This window comes from Gordionus sp. m RMFG-2023, chromosome 5 (genome assembly GCF_954871325.1).
Source record: "Gordionus sp. m RMFG-2023 chromosome 5, tfGorSpeb1-WG-v2, whole genome shotgun sequence".
Classification (NCBI taxonomy): domain Eukaryota; kingdom Metazoa; phylum Nematomorpha; class Gordioida; order Chordodea; family Parachordodidae; genus Gordionus; species Gordionus sp. m RMFG-2023.
In genome coordinates this window covers 24,827,376-24,847,368 of record NC_088779.1, presented here as the reverse complement: position 1 = coordinate 24,847,368, position 19,993 = coordinate 24,827,376, and the positions used below count along the sequence as shown (strand labels likewise).

The 19,993-nt window shown below is 25.1% G+C and overlaps 2 protein-coding genes across 4 annotated transcripts; one reads left to right on the top strand and one right to left on the bottom strand.

Moving 5' to 3' along the window:
• Positions 1 to 185: 185 nt before the first annotated feature.
• On the top strand, positions 186 to 1,507 carry LOC135929695 (Golgi apparatus membrane protein TVP23 homolog A-like). 2 transcript variants are annotated; one of them, XM_065466400.1, is made up of 6 exons: positions 186 to 285; positions 327 to 481; positions 523 to 602; positions 645 to 782; positions 826 to 954; positions 1,002 to 1,506. In XM_065466400.1, exons 1-6 carry the CDS (start codon positions 218 to 220, stop codon positions 1,089 to 1,091), a joined length of 660 nt encoding a protein of 219 aa, XP_065322472.1. In that variant the 5' UTR covers positions 186 to 217; the 3' UTR covers positions 1,092 to 1,506. The 2 variants fall into 2 exon arrangements, with proteins under 2 accessions (XP_065322472.1, XP_065322471.1); XM_065466399.1 differs by having other exon boundaries at positions 523 to 782; positions 1,002 to 1,507.
• A 7,727-nt stretch (positions 1,508 to 9,234) lies between these two features.
• Positions 9,235 to 19,989, bottom strand: LOC135930090 (LIM and senescent cell antigen-like-containing domain protein 1). Of its 2 annotated transcripts, none has more exons than XM_065466875.1 (10): positions 19,896 to 19,989; positions 19,735 to 19,845; positions 19,644 to 19,689; positions 19,534 to 19,600; positions 19,241 to 19,361; positions 16,541 to 16,612; positions 15,704 to 15,781; positions 13,619 to 13,717; positions 12,883 to 13,082; positions 9,235 to 9,997 (listed from the first exon to the last, which is right to left on the bottom strand). In XM_065466875.1, the coding sequence occupies exons 1-10, from the start codon at positions 19,946 to 19,948 to the stop codon at positions 9,816 to 9,818; spliced, it is 1,029 nt and encodes a 342-aa protein (XP_065322947.1). In that variant the 5' UTR covers positions 19,949 to 19,989; the 3' UTR covers positions 9,235 to 9,815. The 2 variants fall into 2 exon arrangements, with proteins under 2 accessions (XP_065322947.1, XP_065322948.1); XM_065466876.1 differs by having other exon boundaries at positions 9,236 to 9,997; positions 19,735 to 19,822; positions 19,896 to 19,953.
• Between the last annotated feature and the right edge of the window lie 4 nt (positions 19,990 to 19,993).

Here is a 19,993-nt window from a genome sequence, read left to right as displayed (position 1 = left end):
TTTTCAGACAAAATGTCAAACTCTCATATGTTATTAAATACTATAATTAATTTATTATTGAATTATAATATCATAAATGATTATATTTCTTTAAGTTATAAATAAATATTATTCATAATTTTCTATTATAAAATAAATCTTAAGAGCCATAAGTAATATTAAGTGCTCTTTTGATATATTCGGCCTTTTGTCTTTTACCATCTATTTGTAAACGAATATGCGAAATGAAAATATCGTGATAAATTTTGGGGAAGAGCAAACTTTAATTAATCCGAATAAGATAAAGCTTGATTTATCATGTTTAATCGTAATTTATTTTTTAATAGATATCCAATTGCTGCAATATTTCATCTTTTTTTCCGTTATTTATCCATAATAATATATTTTATTTGTGCATGGTTGACCAATAGCTTTATTATTAGCTTTATTATAATACTAGTACTGCTTGCATTGGATTTTTGGACTGTTAAAAATATAACAGGTTACTTAAAAATAAGTTGCATTTTGCAGGTAATTATTTAGGAAGATTATTAGTTGGTCTTAGATGGTGGAATTTTGTAGATGAAAATGGTGAAAATCATTGGATTTTTGAATCAAGAAAAGTAAAATTATTATTACATACTATCTTAAATACTATTATACAGTCAAATCCTCAAAATATGAATTACATATTTACAACTTTAGTGGAATCACAAATATTTTGGATAGGATTAATGTTAAGTCCTTTAATATGGATACTTTTATTTTTCATAGCACTCTTTACACTGAAATTTAAATGGATGGTAAATAATTTTAATATTAAATTTAATTCTAACACATTTAAAGCTAATTGTTAGTCTTGGTATCTTACTTAATGGTGCAAATTTATATGGATATATCAGGTGTAAAATGGGAGATAATTCGGAAATTAAAACAACCTTTTCAAATTTTTTCTATTCAAAGATGATTGGAAATGTAAAAAATTAAATAATAAATTAATTTTCTTCTACTCTATAAAATAGTTTTTTTCCTCCAGTTTTAAAAATAAAATGACAACACCAAAAACTCAATCACAAGAACCTACAAATATATTTTCACCCAATGTTTTATAAAGTTATATATGATAAAATTATTACCAAAATGCAATGGATGATATATTGTGATTATAGATATTATTTAATATTTAAATAGAAGAGTTATTTAACCTTTTGTATTATCTTAAATAATATTATGTATTTATACTAATATTTCAAAATTTAATCTGTAAATAAGTTTAATGTTGCCTATTTGAAATAAAAGTAATTAAATAGATAATTTTTTTACTTTAAAAAGGGAAATGATAGCAATATTTGGCACAAGTATTTTTTTTTAAAATTACTGATTAAATTTTGCTTGCACAACAAACTAATCCTCGCAATCAATTATTTATTTTTTTGACTATAAAAATTCAAATTATATTATTTATAATATTAAAAAACTCTTTTAAAAAATAAAAAATAAGCTTTCTGGAACATAACTTTTTTTAAAAAAATACGTTTTTAGATCTCACTGGATATATTTTAAATAAAATTTGATTTACATTAAATACTGCAATTTGGTTTGATATATGAAATAAATGACTTTAATTTATCTGACTCCAATATTATCTATCATTATTTTGAATTTTATCTAAAACCCCTCATTCTATAATTAAAAAGTGTTTAGATCATAATATATTAACAATTAATTTTTCAAATATATAGAAAAACAAAAAGATAGTTAATTTTTGATTATTCCATGCATCAAACAAAATAAAGGTAATAAGTAATTTATAGCGCTCTTGCTCTCCTATCATTGAATTCAACAGAGCTATGCTAGTTATTCCTCATTTCCATCATACTGGAAATAAATTAAGTTGGGTGAAAAGTTAAAAAGGTGAGGAGCCCTTTATTGTGGGCAAACCACACATGCTGCACAAAATTTTTTTATGTGAATTTCAAACAACTTTTCCGCCACTAAAGTTTATGGCGAAAATCATCTGAAATTCATAGAGGTACGCACTCTACGCACAGGGTAAATCGAAATGTTCTAAATCTCCCTCGATAAATGATTTAAAATTACGTGATTCCCCATATTTATGGATCCCAATATGACATATAGAAAGGTTTTTGAACGAACTTATTTTATATGTATACGAATAAGAAGAGCAAATAGATTTGACACATTTTAATTAAAAATTAAAAGGTTTTTTTAAAAATGGATTTCTTTAAAATAATGTTTGGATACTATAATTTGATAAAAAATTGCTTTAATGTAAATATTTTCGACATTTGGTAGCGGCTAAAAAATTAGTTGCCTAATTGTCATTTCTAAAATTTCGATTTTTAAAAAATTCCATCTAATACGTTGAAATTTTAATTTAACAAAAACATAACGCCTTTAAATTTAATGTTTTTTTAAATATAATACTTTTTAATCAAAGAATTAATTACCATAAATTTTTTTTTAAAAATGAGGGCTGTGCCGATACTAGATATTGGATTTGGGCCGATTATTTAAATAAAACCCGATCTAAAATTATTATCGTTTTAAGTTATTCTATATAAAATCTTAATTTTCTAATAATATTAATTCATTTTATTTGAAATGCTTAAAAAGTCGAGCTATTTTGAGAAATTATAGAATAGCTTACAATAAGATGTTATATTTTTTTTGTTACTTTATTTTCAACAAGAAAAGGATTTTAAAATATTTAACGAGTCTCATTTAAATTGATTAATTTTTGGGGAATTAAAAATACATTTAGTCATTGGAGATAATTCGTCAAGTATCCAAATATCGCCTTGGCCACGAGAAGCGGGGAAATATAAAGAATTATGTCTTGTTATGCCTATATTCTATAGTTGATTTTTTAAAGATTAGATGATGAATTAAAAATCAATCCTAATATCGGATCGGCTTTAAATATGATCGACACAGCTCTAATAAATAGACAACATTGAGCCATGAATTATAAAAATAAATTTGATCTATATTTCTAGACCTATGAATGGAAAGTCGCTATTTTTTTATTAAATACTTCTTTCATAAATTTAAAAGCATTAATTAAAAATATTAAATAAACCAAAAAGAGATACTTTGCTTTAAAAAAAATGCATACTACATATCGTGGCCTGAGAATTAGATTATTCTATATCCATTTTTTTTCACAAATGACTTTCTACATAAATCAATTTTTTATAATTTTACCATTCATTTTATTTACATTAAAAAATCCGAAATATTTTAAAATAACTCAATTAAATTTGATACAAGGTTAACCATCCTATTGAAAACAATAGAAACTTAATTTTTTTAAAATTACTTCCCTGTGAAATTACAAAATGTGGAGATAGAATATTCTATTTCTCAGGCGACGATATATTAGTCCTCGTTTGTAGTAACCGAAATATCTTTCCAACAAAGCTCAATTAATCGCTAAACGATAATTTAACATTATGTATTTAATAATCTAAGCACGTTTGAGCGGCCGATATTTCGCGTTAATTATAAATGATTATCGGCTATTAAAAAAATGGGCTGGATGCTTTTTTGGTTATAAAAAACTTTCATATACAAATATTTTATTTTGTATTCCATTATTCCAATGATTATACTACCTAAACTGATGATTCATTCATTTGAATGTGTATCAATGTTAGCGGCAATTGTCATTTTTCAACTTTAAATCATTTTTTGAACGCGTTAATTTAAATTTAAAAATCTGATTTTACCAGAAATTTATTGCCGCTAACATACAAATTAGCTTACAACATACTATTTTGTGTTTCCCCTATAAATATGTTTATATATTAAAATTTTATGAAAAACTATTTGAATTTTTTTTTTTTGATTTTAATTTATTTATAAAAATTCTTATATGGAAAATTAAAGTGGCGTGTCAGAATCTGATTTAAATTCAACGATGCAAAATACAAATTAATCTGTCTTAAAACATGTGTCACTTCCACATATATGAATAAATATAATATATATAAAAAAATAATATAAACTTACCAGAATTTCGCATATATACATCAATTATTTTAAATAGTTAAACGGCTCGATTTCGCCAATTTTAAATTAAGATTTTCCAAATTACTATTTTGCAAGCCTCGAGATTTTGTTAATAGATGACCAAACCTATCTACCATCTATGAACAAAATTAGGTTTGAGTAATGGTTAAAACATTGGGTTGGGTTACCAGTTTGTCAAAATCGAGCCTTTACAATCCTAATTTTCTGACACGCGCAAAACAAATGATGATTAACATTCCATGAGGAAAATGATTTTGGTAACCTTGGAAGCATCTTTCCTTCCTTTTTTTGAACCAAAAATACTAATGTTAACATTTTCGATAATTTTGATTTAATACCCTACAATTACCAGAATAATAAAGTTTATACTAATTGACCTTAATTATAAAAACCAAAACGATAGGTGAATTGAAAGTTTATCTTCCTTATTCAGTTATGGAGTAAAGGAGTGGTTAAATTTTGATATGGTTATAATAATTTTTACAATAATTTTCAACAGAATTCATTAATTATAAAAAAATTTTAAAAAAATCATTTTTAAGGTGTTTGCAAAATTATAATCGAAATACGGTTTTAAGTAAAAAATTTAAACCAATAATTATTAATTTATATTTAAGCTCGTCTAAATATATACTTAATTATTATAAACAGTTTTTTCCAATCAAAAATTTTTATAAAAAGATACTTAAATATTTAACGCTAACTAGTGGACAAAATTTTATTAAATTTATAATTAAAAAAAATATTTCTTTATTATAAATTATAAGAGTTGTCAACTTTTCAGAAATATATTATAAATAAAATAATTTATTATTAAAATAAAATAATATTTATTATTAAAATAAAATAATTTATTAATAAAATAAATTAATAATATAACCCAATTTTTATAATATTTTTTTTTACCTTATACCCTTTAATATTTACAAAAAAAATTGCGTTGTGTCTAAATTAAATTAAATTAAATATAAGACAAAAAATTTTTACCTTTATATCCAAATTAGAATAATTGATTAAGAACCCTGTCTAGTATATAAATCCCAATTAGAATAATTTATTCTGAAACATGTCCTAGAATTTTCTTTTTAAATATTTGATTTAATCAGAATTCAGATGCTGGTCACGGCACCAATTCAATTTTAATTTATTTTCAAATATTATTATTGGTAAAAAAAACAAAGTATGTCTTAAAAAAATTGAAGTTTAAGTTACTTTTCCAAAAAAAATAAATAATTTTTTCAAAGTATTTAATTTCACAAAGGTCAAAAAAATATTAATAATTTTTAATATTCAACAAAACAAAATGATTGGCGTTGAATTTCTTAATAATAAAATTTTCTATTTTCTACCAATCAACAATATTTATCGTTGATTGGCATTTTACATGAAAATGTACATGATTATTTATAAAATAAGGTCAGCGATGACAATTATATAATTCAGAGACCTGCAGCAAAGGTACACCATTTGCACGGCTCGGCTCGGGTTTGAAAATTTTAGGCCCGGCCCGGATTTTTTAAAAAAAATTTATGGGTCCGGACCAGATTTTTTTAAAAAAAATTTTTAGGACCGGTTCGGAATTTTTTAAAATTATATTTCAACCTGGTATTATAAAAAATTCACCTATTCAGTATTTTATCATATTTTTCGGCCAGTATTATCATTTAATAAGCAAGCATATTAGCTAATGTTGTTAAACAGCTCGTTTTGCGCCGATTTTTGAAAACGGCTAACTCAATATTTTCGCCAAAAATGCCTCGAAATTTCAACACTATAAGTCTAGATTTTTGCTCCTTCTAAGAACAAAATTTTCAGGCTTAAGTAATATTTTTCTGGATAAAATACTGTGATGGCCGTTTTTAAAAATTGGCTCAAAACAGCCGTTTAACAACACTACATATTACATATTTTATTTTTATTCTATACTATAAAAAATTTGTGTAAATAAATATTTTAAGAATAAATATACTATATTAATTGTATTTATAAAAAAAATAAAACTGATATTTTAATTAATAAAAAATATAACTTATATTGTATAATAATGTATTTAATACCTATTATCTAGTGACGAAGCGTCAAGTTCACTACTAGGGAAGCAATCAAAAAAAATTTTATTTTTATTTTAGTCAAAACATTAAGATTTAAAAATAAGTGGTATTATTTTTTGAGTAAAATGATCAAGTACTGCATTATAAAAGTTATAGCTAGCTTTTAATTTTTTAATAATTTTTTTTCAATCGAAATAAAAGATAGATTCGATAATCGATTTTGGCTCGTCCTGTTTCTGCAATAAGATTTGATTCTTTTTAAAGATGAAAAACTCCGTTTTGCATTGCTGTTGTTGAAGCCAAAATTAAGATGAATTTGCATAATTTATAAAACTTTTCATCAAATCGGTGCATATTAAAAATCAAGTATTTCATTAACTTTTTCTTTCTAAATTCAACATCCCGAAACACTACCTTTAATTCGATTTCCAGCTTGTGTAAGTCGAAAAATTAAGAATAAGTGTCGTTTAAATTATCTAATAAATATTTTGGGAAATTTTAATAATTTGGAATCGACTAATATCTAACTCGACGAATTTAATATTTTTTGGTGTAAGACTTATGAAATGGAATTAATCAAATCATTTTGAATATCGCTTGATAGTCCAATAAAAAATGCACTATTTCTAAATGATGTTTCAATATTAAATTTTCTGCCGCGAGCAAATAAATTAATTAAATATAATTTCCACTATTTACTGAATTAGAAGATTCATCATCACCACGGAATACAAGCTCCTGAATTCCAATTGAAAATTTATTAACAGTTGATCAATATTAGCTCAAGAAATTTTGATGCAAAAAGATTTGATTATTGGAAATAGGAAGACCAAAACCGATATTTTACAAAACTTGAAACCATCAGAAATTCAATACGACTTTGCATCCATAATGTTTTCTAATCGCTAAATCATCGACAACAATATGAATGGCTCACTCGTGATGTGTAATTGTCTTTGAAAAATTCTCTGATATTGTTGGTCATGCCTTTATTATTCCCAAAGGAAAAATATGCTTTGGAATGATAATAGGCATTTTCGACGATATCAGATAATTTTTCAAAGGCAGTTAAACGGCACGAATGAGTCAATCATATTGCAGTCGATGATTTAATGATAGAAAACATTATGGACGCAAATTTTGATTTCGTATTGAAAATTATGTAAAATTGGATTCGATGTGCAAAATATCAATCGAATCAGCATAATTCCAAAGTCAAAATCAAATAGAGCAAATATAAAAATATTGATCAACTCTCATATGTTATACAATTACAATTATTAAACATTAATTAAGGATTTTAAAAACGAAAAATTTTTTATTTTAAAAAAGTAAGGAAAAAAATATTATATAAAAAAATTTCTTTCTCTTTTCTTTCTTAAATAAATAAGCATTTTTTTATTTACTTCCCCAATGCTTATTTTTTTAATGGTAAAATTATACAATACCATGGCATGATTTTCTTTTTATTTATTTAAAAAATAAGCAATATTAAATTTGCTTCCCTCATGTATATTTTTTTAACGTAGTAAAAAATAATAGTAAATTTTCATGGTAAAAATAATAGTAACTTTTTAACGTAGTAAAAATAATAGTATTTTTTAACGTAGTAAAAATAATAGTATTTTTTAATATAGTAAAAAAATAATATTAATTTTTCAACGTTATAAAAATTATATTAATTTTTTAACGTCGAAGTCAGTTTAGTTTATTTAGCATAGTTACAAAGGGTACAAAGATTATATTGTTTATTTAAAAATTTTGTAAGAAAAATTTCAAGGGAAGCAATGCTTCCCTTGCTTCTATGGACTCTTCGTCACTGCTATTATCATTTGCGTATTTATTCCATGGTAGGAAAACTATAATTATATTATGTAATAGATACTATGAGTGTTAACTTTCACCCAACATTATATTAATCATAACTATATATAATCATTATAACCATATCTAATTGATAATGTTGTATAAATTTTTTAAAAAAATTATACGGCCTGGGCCTGCAGGTCTCTGATATAATTAATAACTAACTAATTTATGTCAAAATTATAGGTTACCTTTGTTCAATTTTTTACACTTTTTATAATAACTATATTTATTCAATAATAACTTCTTTTTCCTTCCTCAAAAATAAAAGCAAATTATTATATTATTTTCTAATTTTATTAGACTTTTAATCGCAAATATAGTAAAATAACATTAATACAAATAGTTGTTTAATTCAAAAAAAATTTGATCATGATTATTGTAAATAACTGTATGTTTTTAATAAAATATATAATTACAATAAAAATTTTATTTTTACAAGTAATAATAAAAAATGCTGATATTTACAAAAATAATGTTATATAATACTAAATATTATGCTACTTCTTCCAATCATGACAATTGATAATTTGATCATCTAAATATTTGATATTTAACATAACTATTTAATAATTTGATTACATATTTACATTTTATTTTGGCATTATTAATTTATGTGTGCTTTATTTAATTTTATAGTTTAAAAATTTTTTTTTATTGTGTAACATAACACCAATGTCATTAACATAGCCTAAAGCTAGGGTAACTATTTTATTTAATAATTATATAAAATAGCATGTGAAATTGAAAGACTTGATTGTGAATGATTTAATTTAAATTTTTTGGATTGGATATTTAATACTTAAGTTGAAATATTTTAGAACGTATTTATAGACTATAAAATTTGTATTATTGCTTATTAATTTATAATATCAAAAAATTTGTATAATATAATATATATCAGGGGCGTAACCATGAGTGACGAGGATCCCCCTTAATGGCAAATTTGCCTGTTCTTATATATCTTTTTTAACTATATAACATTTTCCTCTTATTCCCCCCCCACCTCAATATATACAACATAAAACTTTAAAGAAAAATTTGAAAGAAAAATTAATAAAAGTTAATAACTTTTAAAATAACAATAATCCAAAATTCTTAGAAAAGGTGAAAACCCACAATTATTTTTATAAAAATCCAATATAGCCAAAGGCCTACAATAAGTGTAAATATATTTTTACAATCGGGCCGAACAATTATAAAATAAAATTAGGCCCGAGCATATCACTAATCTAAATATAGGATTGGAGAAAAGATTAGGGATCTGCACATCTATTATATTTAAAAATCTATAATTATTTTCCTTCGATATTTTTTATTAGTTATCTTATCCATCCATCAATAATAATTAAAGTTATATAAAATACAAATATTTTTTATATAGGTAGATTGTGAGATTTATAATATTTTTAAAAATAAATTATTTGATTTTACTTAAACTTAATATGAGCTAAAGCCCGATGTGGGCTACGGTAAGTTTAAATTTATTTAATGTGATGAGAAATACATGAAATGCTTTTTTAAAATAAAAAATGTAGTACAATCCACCCGATATCATTTATAAAAAGAGTTTAAAAAAATACTTTGTGTAAGTTTCCAGGATATAAAAATATTTATAAAAAAAAGAGTAATACTATAATTCTAGTAATTTTTACATGAGAAGAAAAAAAATTAATTGTGGAGGAGTGTGGGGTGTAAAGGTATTGATATGTAAAGGATAATTTGGCCCTAATTCAATTTCGACTAGAAACGACGTTTAGAACCCAACTAATTTACAATTGTCTTTGGTTTTATATTTAAATTTCTTAAATATATATTTATAATAAATTAAAGCGTTTAAATATTAATAAGAAATGCGGCATTTTAAGTAGAAGATGTATTGTTAGTTAGCCGTTTCTTGAATTCAGAAGGTAACCTTTCGTAACACTTCTTACAAACGGGTTTGAGGTCGATTTCGAAAAATTTGGACTTTTGATTCATTTTAACGTCGCAACCAAAACAGGAAAAATGTTCGGGACACCATGACTTGTTTAACGCGGCGAAAGCTTTTTTGTGTCCGTTAAATATAAAAATTAATGATCCAGATGTTTCATTTTTAACTTATTTCTATGTGACAGAAATATACTAGACATAAAAATTTATAAACTCAATTGACAAAATTTGGCGGTACCGAAAAAGAATATTACTAAAAAATGATATTTCTTCAAAAAAAATTCATTAATTGTTTACGAAAAAACAAAATTTAAATTAATATTTAAAATAAATAAGATTCCAACACTGTTTACCCGCTAAGATATGGCCGTTTAAAGCGCGGAAAAATGGTACATTTTTGACAAAATGCACCTCATTTATTTTCAAATATCTCGAGAAATAATTATGTTAGAAAAATAATTAAGATTTTATTTTGTAGCTTAATAAAAGTTCTTTAAAATGACATAAAAAAATGATGGACATTTTATTAATATCGAAACCCGGATGTGTAAAACCGGAAATGGCCATAGAAAAGAAGGTATTTTTTTTCAAATTTTTATTTCTGTAGATAGATCACTGCTTTATATTTGTACAAAATCCTAGACTGGGATGAACATAGGTTTGGGAGTAATCACTCTTTATATGGCTAAAATTGAACAAATTTAACATTAATATCATCATATTTTAATTTAATGAATAGTTATGAAATAATGTTAATTTAAAAATTATGTCTAAATGACAGGCCTTTACTTTTTTTTTATCTTTATCAAAATTTTTGAGAAGTGGCTGGAATAATGAGCTTTGTTTAAGACTTTAGTTAAATTTTGTCTCGAAGTTACTTGACAAAATAATTCTAAACATATTTATAACTATATTTGCCTCAAATTGCATTACATGTAATACAATCAAAAATTTATAATTAAAATATATCATATATTATAATAATCCAAGAAATTTTAATAAATTATGACTTTTGTTTTCGTCAGGGGAATATAAGCTTGGAACTTTGTGTTCCAGAAATTCTCTTTGTTCTCAAAAATCTGCTTTCAAGATGACTTTCTATGTTCATATATTCTTCATTACTCACAAATATATAATTTACCCCATAGATATTATTTCTTGAATAGTTAAATAAATCTATTGTTGTCAATATGTGATGTTCATGGACGTTGCAAGCTTGCTCGAACTGCTAACCGTTTAGTAACAACCCCCAAAATGTCGCATTGACTTTTACCTTGTGCGGTTTCTTAAAATGTCACTCAGCCTTCATCCCAAAATCATTTTCATGATTGTAGAGATTAATGAAATCTTTTATTTTTATATTGGTTACTGCTCCAACAGAAAAATAATAAATTTCTTTCTTGCAAGAATACGATCAATTTTTAAAATAAATAAAATGCACATGCGTTGTGCTTTAAACAATCTGATATAACCACTAAATTTACATGTTTTATTATGTTGTTCTCACGGTAATAAATTATAAAAGAGTTGATAGTGGCTTAATTATTGGTCTGATTAAATCCTTGTGCATGGTTCTGCACTACAAATGCATAGTTTTCTGAAAAGTCTGCAATAACTAAGAATTCGCCAACATTTAAATTGAAATTTAAAAAGTTTCGAATTAATGATTATCGTGAAGATATAAACAAATGAGGAATTAAATTGTTAATCATTCAATTAAATAATCTACAAATTCGTCGGATTTTGTCAGTGTTTCGAGGGTACTTCGATCAACTGCTATCCATTGTTTGAATGTTTTATAATCTATAGAATTCTCGTCAAATAATATATTAAGCATTTCTTTTAATTTTGAATATATGGGGGAAAATTTATTGTTGAATTTCAATTTTGGTAGATTATTTTATGTTAAATAAAATATTTAAAATTATTTTGTCAAGTAATTTTAATTTCGAGATAAAATTTAACTAAAGTTTTAAACAGCTCATTATCCCAGGCACCTCTCAAAATTTTTTTATAAAATAAAAAAAAGTAAGGGCCCCTCATTTAGACATAAATTTTAAATCAACCTGATGATATTAATGTTAAATTTGTTCAATTTTAGCCATATAAAGAGTGATAACTCCTAAACCCATTTTCATCCCAGTCTGATTTGTACAAATATAAAGCAGTGTGATATCTATCTACAGAAAAAAAATTGAAAAAAATACCTATTTTTTATATGGCCATTTCCGGTTTTACACATCCGGTTTTTGATATTAATAAAATGTCCATCATTTTTATTTTTATGTCATTTTAAAGAACTTTTATTAAGATACAAAATAAAATTTTAATTATTTTTCTAACATAATTATTTCTCGAGATATTTGAAAATAAATGAGGTGCATTTTGTCAAAAATGTACCATTTTTCCGTGCTTTAAACGGCCATATCTTCGCGGGTAAACAGTGTTGGAAGGTAAAATTTCATTTTTTTCTTAGTTATAGTATATACTACCAGTATACAAAATTTAAGAAAAATTGAAGGGGGTCGGGTTGAAAATAGACTTTTTTTGTTGATTTGATCTGGAATTCACCATATATATGCTGCTAAACGGCTTTGAGCCGATTTTTAAAAACGGCTATCTCAATATATAAGTAAGGTAATGTTGTTTAGCATGGAGATTTTGATAATAGATTATCCTAACCTTTGTGCCATCTATGAGAAAAATTTTCAGGCCTGTTATTTTTCAAGTTAAAATACTCTTGAAGATCAAAATCCGGACTTAATCCATAGTTAAATATTTAGGACCGGGCTCGAACAAAGAAAAGATTGAATTTTCAGGGCTCTATATAGGATAAATAATTAAGAAATGGTAGAGCTAGGTAAAAAGCAATTTTATTTTTAAGTTTAGTTCAATACTGGAGGAGAGGAGGTAACATGCATCATAATAATTAAATTAGATTTCTCTCCTACAAAGATGACTATTGATATTTTTAATATCTCAAAAATAATTTTCTAACCATCCCCGGCTATTATATTATCGCAACGGAAACAAGAACTTCCGAAAAGAGCGTGGTAATGGGTCTCGCAATACGGTACTCCTTTGAACGTGTAATGGCGTGAACCGTGAAATGGACGTTCACATTTTCCGCAAACAAAGTGATGCGGGTGCCAGGTCTTTCCAAGGGCTCTAACAACTCTAGCTTCTTCTATTGGTCTCCTATATTTTTTGTATGAAAATAAAAAATGTATCAAAATGTTGGTATATCTATACTAACCTTTATTGACTATTCATTCCTTTATTATAAAAGTATCATACTTGGTAATCAAAATCAGGTCTATACACTTTTTTGTGGTCTGAAAGTAAACCAAAAAAAATGGCATTTATAGTTGAATTATATAATTTAAAAAAAAAAATTCTAATTCTAATAAAAATATGAAAACGAAATAAAACTTTTTTTTAAAACAAGAATGTAATAAATGCCATTTGGTCAACGCGCTGATCCCAAAGTGGCATCAACAGTTGACTCCTATATATATGTTCACTTTTAAATGCACCTTAATGAATCAATTGCAAATCTATAAATATGCTTAAATGTTAATCCGTCATTTTAGTTAATACCGATAGTGATCAATACCGCGATTTTCAACTAATCTCTAATCTTGATAAACAATAAATTTAGATATGGTTATTATGTTTTCTAGCCTATAATAACTTACACACGGCACAGGCTAAAAAAAAATTATAGTAATTACCTACAAGCCCCGCATATAGGTATTGCACCGAGTCGGTCATAGCATTTCAAACAATACAATTCTGTTTTATATTCTCTGGCGTCGGCGTTGAGCTCAATTCTATAATTTTTAATTATAAATCAATTGCGAGGCAAGAAGAAAAATCATCTATCATAATATAATAAGGGTTTCTCTTACATAGAGAGAAGTTCTAAAAAAAATTTTTTAGAAAAACTTTCAGACTAAGGGCTAAAATTCCCACTACTAACCAAAAAGAAAGTTTAATTTTCTTCTTATTTTTATTAGTTTGAATCGATAGATATTATTATATTACAAATTTAATGGGGGCCCACAGGAAGAGGTTCGGTTCGACCTATCTGGGAAATCATTATACTAAATTGTAATATTTATATTTGCAATTCTTAAAATTATGTGCTTATAAAAATATATACATTTTTTTTATAGCCAAAATTTAATATCCCCGAATTTTTAGAAAACAAATCCTAAATCCCTAGTGTATGTTTTATCTCTGATATTTTTCGTAATAAAATTGAAAAAATTATTTTAAAAAAGGCAAATCAAATATTAATTTATATTAATGTTTAAAATTGTAATTCAGGATCATCATTTCTTTGTTCACGTGACAACTAGATCGTAGAAAAGTATAAATACGTTAAAAATCTACCATATTTTTTTTAGATTATTTTTAATTTTTTCAAAATATCCACCATTATACATTTTTTTTGAGAAATAAAAATCCCTCCTCTTAAAATATTCCTGCAGGCGCTATTGCCATATTCCTGGCATATAAATTAAAGTATGAAAATAATTTAAATTCTGTTTTATAATCAAAAGAAATGAGATATGTCTTCAAAATATAAAATTGTCAGCTGAGTAAATGACATATAATAATAATACCGATTGACGATGAATTCTAAAAGTGTACATCAAATGAAAACGGCTGAGGACACCATTTTGGTTACCCATAGCATATTTAAAAAATTTTAATTTTAATGTAAGCGAAGTAAAATAATGTTTTATGACAATTATTCCAAGGTTATTCTCGCAAGAAAATATATATTTAGCAGACTAAATTCAAATAATTTAAAGTATTCTGAATCCTATATAGGTTAGCAAAATGGCATGTCACATGGTCTTTAGCTGATTTGCATTATACAACGCATTATCATGAACGAATCGTCAGTCTAGGTATTATTTATATGCTTTGGGCTGAGTATTATAATGTTCTATATCCATTTATTTTAAAAATTGTTAAGGAGAGCATATAAAAAATGAAAATATTTCTTGCAGGGTTGGCAAGTTGGTCAATTGTCCGGTTATATCTAAAGTATAATTGGTGAATAAATATATTGATTTAATTATCAAATATGTATTTAAAACATGCATATCAATCTAATTAGGTTATAATTTATTAAAAAATATATTCATCGATTTAATTATAATTGTATATTAAAATATAAGATTTTCATATTAAAAAATTAGAATTTCACTTAAAAATATTAAAATAAAATAATTTTTCTCATTAATTACTGGATCTCAATATATAATTAAATATATAATTTTGCTAAAGCATGGTTTGAGAAAATATTAGTAATTGTAATTGCCAATTTATATCACATTATGAACAATTATCCAAACAATGGGCATTGTCAATAAAATGTAAGGAGCAAATACAAATATGCCAGAAAGCAGCTGTTGAAATAGTTGGAGATTTCTCCGATTATAGAATTTTAAAATAATAATTTAATATTAGATATTTATTATATATAAAATAAAGTTTATATTGTCTTAAAAAACATTTATTTGAATTTGACCACATTTGACGGTTCTAGTATCGGCCAATTGACCGAATCATATTTGACCGGTCAAATGCTAAACCCTGATTTCTTGTATTCTAAATAGGATAACGCCATAAATCAATAGAAATAAAAGATGATTCCAGATTATATTTTAACATTTTTATTGTGGATATATAATTAATATAATACTGAAAGAATTTATTTATCAAAAAAAATAAATGGATATGGAATACCCTAGTACTCAGCCGACGAAAATGAAATGTTAAAGTGTATATCTATAGTATACTCGCACGATTTGCAATTAAAGTGGTAAGGATGATATGGTTCATTTTGGTATAAGAGAAATGGTTCATCTATAATACTTCTACAAATAAAAAATATATGTTTAAATTTTATAAAAATTGAAATTCTTTAGATAAAATCATGGATGCACCGATACTCTTGGGATCGATCGATACTTTTAATTCAAGCTGATACTTTAAAATAATAATCCCTTAATTAAATCTATAATTTTTTAAGAAAATACCAATAATTTTATAAGAAAATAAAATCAATTTATAAATTTCTAAACAGATAAGAAGAAGGAAAATTGACTAATTAAAAGTAAAAATAGCAAGACTCCATCTATACTGTTTATTGAATCCCTAATATTTTAACCTTTTTTAGGTTGTCTCCAAAACTATTTTTTTCCATAATTACGAATTTCGAAAAATCTAATAAAAATAAATAAATTAAGTTTTTTTTGTTTTGAAATATAAAAACATGTCCAAAATATATTTCCAAGAAAATTTTATAAATTTCAAAAAATTTAACAAACGATTTTCATTCTTATTTTTAAAATCAGATTTTGAACACAACTTTTAAATAATAACCATCATTAAAACTGATATTAATAATAAAGAAATGCGTTCGTTTAACTATTTTCTTCATAATCCTAAAATTTTTATGGCAGAATTGACTTTTTTAAGAAGTATTACACGTACAAGAAAAATAAATCAAAAAGTCATAATGAATTTCATAAAAAATTTGAAAGCATTTTTTATGGAATAAAAAAAATATCGGTCTATACTGGATTTGTATCGGTGCATCTCTGGCCGAAATATATATATTTTTTTAAACAAACTTGCATTTATGACATGTCATTTTCCTCTGACCATCAATTTTTTCTTTGTTGCTGCATTCTTTGCAGAGTGCCCTATTGAAAAATAAAATATTTTATAAAATAATATAAAGTAGGAAAATCGATCACAAAAAGCCCTATTTTCCCCACCAGCTCTAAGATTTTTACAAAATTTAGCTCACACGCTAAGGTAAAAAAAATTAGCCCTCCGAACATTTATACCTTTGGAGATATGTCTATATCGTTTGTTTTTTTTTAAAAAAAAATTCATCGTCAGTCCATTTGGTGATGTTATTTAATCAGAATAAGGCTTTTGCCATCTGGCCCTCGCTGGTAACTTTTCACCATTATCATAGCGTGCGCAACGACTGAAAATGTTATATTTTGCTGGTTATGACATGTACTTAAAGGGTGTTTAGGTTTTTGAATTGAGCCAGTGATCCACCAGAAAAATATAAAGTAAACATTGGGTAATCCTGGCTAATTAATTTTTTAATGAAATTTACAAGCGTGTTTAAAACAAATGCAATGCTACGGTATTGGGCTGTTTAGACATCATGAAACATAATAGTGACATATTTATGATATATATATATATATATATAACAAATGGAAAAATATGAGACTGACCCCTCGCCTCTGGAATTTGAAGTATATATCTAAAACAAATTATTCGTTATTTGGTTCAATTCGTATTGTACAAATACGAATTAAGAATCTTTTCATCTTTTATTCGATCGAATTATTCGTAAATGCAATATATCCCTTGCGGAACTTTTTATCTTTTTACTTTATTTCCACAACCATATATTTTTTTTCTTATTTGTACGAATATGAATATATAGAATTATTCGATTTAAAATATGTATATTCGATTGATTCGTATTTATAGGTATACTTTTATGTTAAATGGATAATGTAAAAAGAATAAGAAGTCAAGGAGAGCTAGCGGGCGGGCAAGAGGAGAAGTGGTTATAAATAATATCAGATGACAATCGAAAAACTAGACTAACTATTGGAGAGCTACGATAGATAGTCGGTAAGAAGTTGCATCGGGTGGTGAGAACCATTGCGATAGAAGAGCGATATTTTCGGAATTATGCGTTATGGGAGGCGTGACCAGCCTAAATAAATTGCCAGAGAAAAAACGTATTTTAAAGTGAGGCCCTCAACCATCTGCAAATATTAAGTCCATAGAGGAGGTGAAAGGAAATGGGACGAGACGAACGGACCTTAAATAAACAGGATGGCGAATACTCAGGGAGGATGACATGAAATTAAGAAGGCATAGCAGCAACATAGAGGATCGATGTGGTGAGAACCAGAAAATATTTATTGAAATTGTTGTATATGCAAATTCGAATGTTAATTTGGAAAAGTGATTATTCATAAATAAATGGTAGACGAAGATAATATTTTTGGGGTAATTTGTCTATGTAAATAATCTTAAATTGAACATAATATTTTTCTATAAATTTTATATATATATTCAAATATGCAAATTTTATATATTTAATTCGTCGAAAATTGTTTAATTTTATATATATATATATATATACATTGTTAATTCAAAAAAGTTGAGTTTTGGATATTTTGGATTCTTCGAAAATTATTTTATTATTTATTGACCGATGATTTTTTTGATTATATTTTGATTATTATTTTGGATTTGATAGAAGTTGAATAAAGAGTAAAAGTAGTGAATTATTCCATAGATATTCAGTCTCTCCCACTAGCCTCAGCAATAAATATCAATCCCATATTGGTACAGAAATTTTTTGGAATTGACCACAGGATTGTGTGTTATATTTTGGAGAGGAGGGGAAGTTAAGGAGTTTAAATAGATGGGGAAGGGCTATTATAATTATCAATTATTTATAATTTTGTATTTTATTAATTTATATTTTTTTTGAAGTTAAATTATTTTTAGGTTAAGTATGTTTATATTTCATTAAATAATATTTATTGGGGTTAATATAAATAAACATTGAGGCAAGTTCTATTTTTGTATGGGGATTTGTTGGCTAGTATTATTGGAGGTTGGCTAAAACACATATAAGAAGGAAATGATTATGATTAGATTAATCTTTTTTTTTATTGAATGGAGGTTTAAAATTATGCAGAAATAATTATAGTGCAATGTTTATATTATAGGATATATTATGGAAATTTTTATATCGTACAATTTAAAAAATATATTAGATTAAATAAAGTTGTTTAATTTTATTTTACCCTAAATAAGTTGCATAATGGCAACAGATATTGTTCTGGGAAAAAAAGAAACCACCAAGGAATAAAAAATTATTTAAGTGGTATTTTCAAATATTAAAAGCCCAATTTGTTTGATTTTTATAAACCACCCAATAATGATTATAGCCAAAATATCATTTAATCCTATTTAGGATAAAATTGGATTAGGCTTGTTTTTAAAAATCAGCCTAAATCAGGCTTTTTAACAATCCTAATGGTATGTAATTTACTTGTTATTAAATTTATTATTAATAGTTTGTTTTTAGTTATTGATAAATTAATTGAAAATGACACTTGTAAAATAATGAAATCTTCCTCCATTTTATTCCTGCTAATCTCCAAAAGTAGGAGGGTTAATTTTTGCCAAAATATATGCAACTGTATATAAAATAAAAGGAATTTTTAAAATAGTGAATTTTGATTGATGATATGGAATGACCCAATTTGATTAACTTGTTTCCAATTTTAACAAATCCTACATCAGCTAACAATAGTTGACAATTGTTACAAGTAAAACACTCAGGATGCCAATTGCTGTTCATAGCTTTTATGACTCTTCCAACAATAAATTCACCTAAAATTATGAAATAAAAAATTATAGTTTTTCAGTCAGAAAAATTTTGATTCTATATATTAAAATATTAAATGAAGAAATCATTTTATTTTGAAAATATATATTATCTATAAGTATAGGTTTAAACTAACAATTTGTGCAATAAAACGTAATTTTTTTGTTATAAATTTACCACAAGAAGAACAACAAGGGGCAAAGAGCACATGAAAGTCATGTTCGCAATATTTTCTCCCTTCATACTAGTATTTTAAAATATATTTAGGCTATAATAAATTAAATTACTTCATAAAATATTCCTTCTGGAAATGGTCTAAAACATTGGGCACATCTAATAAAATTTATATATTTTAGGATATAATTATTGGGAACTTACACAAAACAATTTTGATGCCAGAGTTCTCCATTAGTATTGACAATTTTTTCATCAGTTTCAAATCCATCTCCACATCGAACACACATGGCTGAATTAAATGTTAAGTTAAATCTAGTATCAATATATATATATATATAAAATTATGATAAGATAATCATTACTCTTCATTGGGAGATATTGATCTATCATTTAAAACACCTGTTTCGACGGGCATGTCTAAATTAATAGAATAAGTAAAAAAAAATTAAACAGAATAATT